General features: G+C 42.2%; 1 protein-coding gene across 1 annotated transcript; it reads right to left on the bottom strand.

Annotated features, from left to right (window-relative positions):
* Window positions 1–803: 803 nt before the first annotated feature.
* On the bottom strand, window positions 804–2356 carry LOC111865044 (potential E3 ubiquitin-protein ligase ariadne-1). Its single transcript, XM_023852762.2, has one exon. It carries the CDS (start codon window positions 2354–2356, stop codon window positions 821–823), a length of 1536 nt encoding a protein of 511 aa, XP_023708530.1. The 3' UTR covers window positions 804–820.
* Window positions 2357–4237: the final 1881 nt, after the last annotated feature.

Consider the following 4237-nt stretch of genomic DNA (forward strand, 5'->3'; position numbering starts at 1 on the left):
ACACTTCTACAGACCTCATGCGTCACGTGATAGAAGACAGTGGTCTTCTTAAGGACCAGAGCGGGTGGAAACTGTAAGGACAGAGGAGATGAGAGAAGCCCGGTGATGTAAGACACAGAAAGTAAACCCACTGAGACCAAGACAGTATAAGCACTTTCTTACTGAATTGTATTTCCGAAGTGAACATGATAACTGACTGAGGAAATGCAGTTGTTGTTTGTTTGTTTCAAGGAAATGCTACAATTCTATCCGCATTGAGCTGCAGCATGCAGTGCGGATCACTGTAGACAACAACACGTGATGGGGTGAATATTAACTGGGTTTGGATTGGTTGTTTTGATTTATTGACCACTTTATACCCTGAAATCATTAACTACAAGTAATGAAGCGCTGTGCTGATTTCTAACTTCACAATTCACTGTTACATACTCTAGTGTCCAGAGTCTAAACTAGTCGTATCCTGGCAACGGATTTATAACAGTCTCACTGTAACTTCAAAATTCCACATGAAGTCTTCTTGTCACAGTCTACTCCCTTTCTTGCCATTTCTTCAGAATCAGTCGACTGTTATCTCCAGAGACTCCCATAGATTTCCTATTAGCTGCTCCGGAGTTCTGTTCTCATATGAACTCTTCCTTATAAACAATTTGTAGGGACTGCATCGATAACACCGCTTCCAACAATACCCCTATTGTTGTAGGCGTGTTTACCGATCTATTGCCTAGCAATGGAGATCCTTTGCGCTTTCATCTCCTCGGTAACCTGTTTACCAAGCCACTGTCTAAGAAGGAACAATCCGGCTTTAGACGTCATGTAACGTTTATTCTGTGAACTCCCACCAGTTCTTCTCATAACCTTCATGGACATGTTCCACCAAAACTTTCCTCCTCTTGTCGCAGTATATGCATTTATCAGATAATTTTGTTCCAATATCTGCTACATTTTCTGGGGTAATATCTCTCTTCAAATATCCTAATAAAATTTTCGTAGCAATTTCCAGATCTCTCTGGTTCTCTTCAAATATCAGAAACTGGTTATTTTTTCGTGCGTAGTAAGCGAAGACATAAGTGTAGATCAACGTCTGGCGGCACTGAAGTAGGATATCAACAGTTTCCTTGAGGAAATTCACGTCACACCACGGAACATCATGAGGCTGTAATTCTTTCATCTTCCTCTCAACATAATCATACAGTTCTTCCTCAAACTTGAGCGATTGTTTGTGATTCATATATCGACTAGAGTAAAATAACTTTTGATCACGTACATATTTTGCTTCCTTCTCCGCATTGGCTTTCTCAGCTTCTTTCTGGACATTTTTGGGCCTGTCGCTACAATGGAAATGTGAATTCGTCAGACGAAGACACTCCCAACAGAACTCGGCATCACAATGTATATTTCTGCACACAATAAAATTGCAGCCATCAATTTTTTGAATGGGCGCATTACACTTTGGACAATCCTTTGTATTAATTGATATCCAATTAAAGGATTGAATGCCATTATAACTTCTAGTCCATTTCCTCAATAGATCACATTTGATAGGTTCATGGCAGTTCTCACCACATCCAATGCAGAATGTGTGAGAACACTTGCAAGTCACTGGCCGTGATTCCATGAAGTGCACCTTAATTGCATTGTTGCAGCCTGGAGACGGACACCACCTTAACAATCGACTGCACGCAACAAAGTTGTTAGTAATAAGACGCTGGTATCTGAGCTTCACTTTGGAATCTCTGATAAGTCGCATAACAGTTGCATCATCAACTAAAATGTCACATCCATGGGCAGCACATGATATACTTTGCCCTATGCCCTGGTCCATAATCTTTGTAGTAAGGTGCTGAACCAAACATTGTGTGCAGAACCTATGTCCACACTCCAACCCAGTCATCATAGGCGATGGAACAACCATGAAACAGATTTCACACTCTTCAGTGTCAGCATCTGATGTACTTCTTGGGCTCGTTATTTCTGGGCCATTAACTACAGCTGGTTTCCGGAAAGGATTTATAAGGTGCGCTTCAGCGAAAAGCTTATCCTGATCACCACCATAAAAACTATCCATTAACATTTCTTTGTCCCATTTAAAATGGCTCAGCAGAATTCGTGCTGTGGTCTCTGGAATGTCCATTATAATATTTACTTGTCTGATAGAATCTACCATACGGTCTACAATTTCATCCGTTGACAAAACTTCAAACGGATATTCATCCATTTCAGTTTGTCTTTTTGTTGAGTTACTGGACTCAGCTTCCACTAGAACGTCGTCGTCATCATCATCATAGGCATCATCAGCCCGTCTTGATTCGTTCCCAGAGTCAAATTCGTCATAAAATGTCTCCTCTTCTGAATCCATAATTTAGGAACAGTCTGTCCGCCAATATCAGAAGAACATTCAAATTTTAATTAATAAATGTGTACTAGCAGCTATTGACAGGATTTTGATTGGTGGATAGATTTGTTGACCACACATAAATGTATAGGTCGTATCTCCAAATAACTATGACACTACACACTACAAATCACTCAACATTAAATCTTCTAAGTCTGTTTTCACTAGTCTTGGTAACAGCTCTCAACAACGGTTATATGTCCGCAGTGTTTTCACTACGTTTCCTGGTGACGAATATTTAGTTTCCTTTGTCACAACGTTGTCCGCTGATTGTCACTCCACATCTGAACTTCAATCTGTTCTGCACTCACTCCAATGACGTCAGAAGTCAAAGTCACATAGCGACTGACTGTCGGTCGAGTTATAAAACCTCTTGGCGGACACCATCGAGAACACGGCTTGCTCTATTGTTGCGTGTTGATTCACTGCTCCAGAAAAGTGTTTGCAGTACAGTTGCGTAGTAACGAACGCTGTACGGACCCACAGAGAATGCCGCTTTCAACACGTGTTCTGTTGCTACGTGACGTCACATCGTATTTGTTACCCAATCACGCCATAGCAGAGGTTATTTCTCTGGATCCACAGTTCATGCTCTGAGTACTTATTTCTTAGAGGAAAAACACAGATATTTACACAATTTTAAAAAAATACTCGGGTGTCCCAGGATGAAAGGTAAATGGGAGGTCATAGTATCGGAAATGTAAACAGAAAGTTAATATATTGTGACGCGTTATCTTACGTCCATCACCGCGACAACCGCTACAATCGAAACGGACACTTCACGGCAAACGAATAGCTGGAAACTGTGGAATTCCGACAGCGACAAATCGTAGTAACGAACTGTCGTTGAGTAACAACGGGAAATACTGCACTTCCAAAGCAACGGAATGTTGAACTAACAATGAACTTCCGCGGTAACGAGTCAGTCTTCAGAAGGCCGCCGCCGAAAGCAGTCTAATATTTCAGATTTGAGGCTTTCACGGCGGTGACTATGAAGAAAGCAGTCTTCTGGGATTTGGCACCGTGTATATGTGGTGTTAACCGACGTTTCTGAGGAACGTATCGCCTCCATCTTCAGGGTAGAAGAAAAAATATAAGAAATCTGTAAGCGAAGAGACCGTGAGAACCGGTAAAAGCAGACTGCTGACCCTGAAGACGGAGGCGATACGTTCCTCCGAAACATCGGTTAACACCACATATACACGGTGCCAAATCCCAGAAGACTGCTTTTTTCACAGTCTAATATTTGCCGAGACACAGTGGAAGCAGTAATTGTGATACAGCAAGTGATAATGTAATTGTAAGGGGTGTGATTGTATAAGTGAAGTACAATAAAGATTCGCTGAATCCGAGACCCAAGTGAAGTTATTTGTCGCGTGACATACCCAACACGTGACAATATTGTGACATGTCAAACCGTTGTTGGGCAACAGGATGTGGAACGAGTTACCACGATGATAGACACTTGATAAACGGTCGGTTGCCAAGTTACGCAACTGCAAGTAAAGCGGTGTTTCTTCGTGCCGAGCAGAGCCGAGAAGAGCCGAACCGCGCAGGTTGCTACGCAGCAGTAAACAACTCTCGGCAGCGTTGCCAAGCAACGCCTCTGTGAACACGGCAGTCGCGAAACAATGAAACAAGCCGCGTTTTCCGCCTGTCCGATTGAGGGTTTAGTCGTAAAGTAACTCTAACTCTTACTCTGACTAAGGGGCCAGTATTCGGTAGAACAGAAGTCAGTCAGTCAGTCAGTCAGTCAGTCAGAAGCAGCTGCGGGAGGAAGAAGAATTAGACGCGTAATTAGAAAACTTTATGTGTGATAATCAGTGATTGTTTATGATGACTGAG

The sequence above is a fragment of the Cryptotermes secundus genome, unplaced genomic scaffold (assembly GCF_002891405.2).
Source record: "Cryptotermes secundus unplaced genomic scaffold, Csec_1.0 scaffold971, whole genome shotgun sequence".
In the NCBI taxonomy this organism is placed as follows: Eukaryota; Metazoa; Arthropoda; class Insecta; order Blattodea; family Kalotermitidae; genus Cryptotermes; species Cryptotermes secundus.

Excerpts from the sequence above, each read along its gene's own strand:
- LOC111865044 (XM_023852762.2), bottom strand. The coding sequence starts at position 2,356 with ATGGATTCAGAAGAGGAGACATTTTATGACGAATTTGACTCTGGGAAC.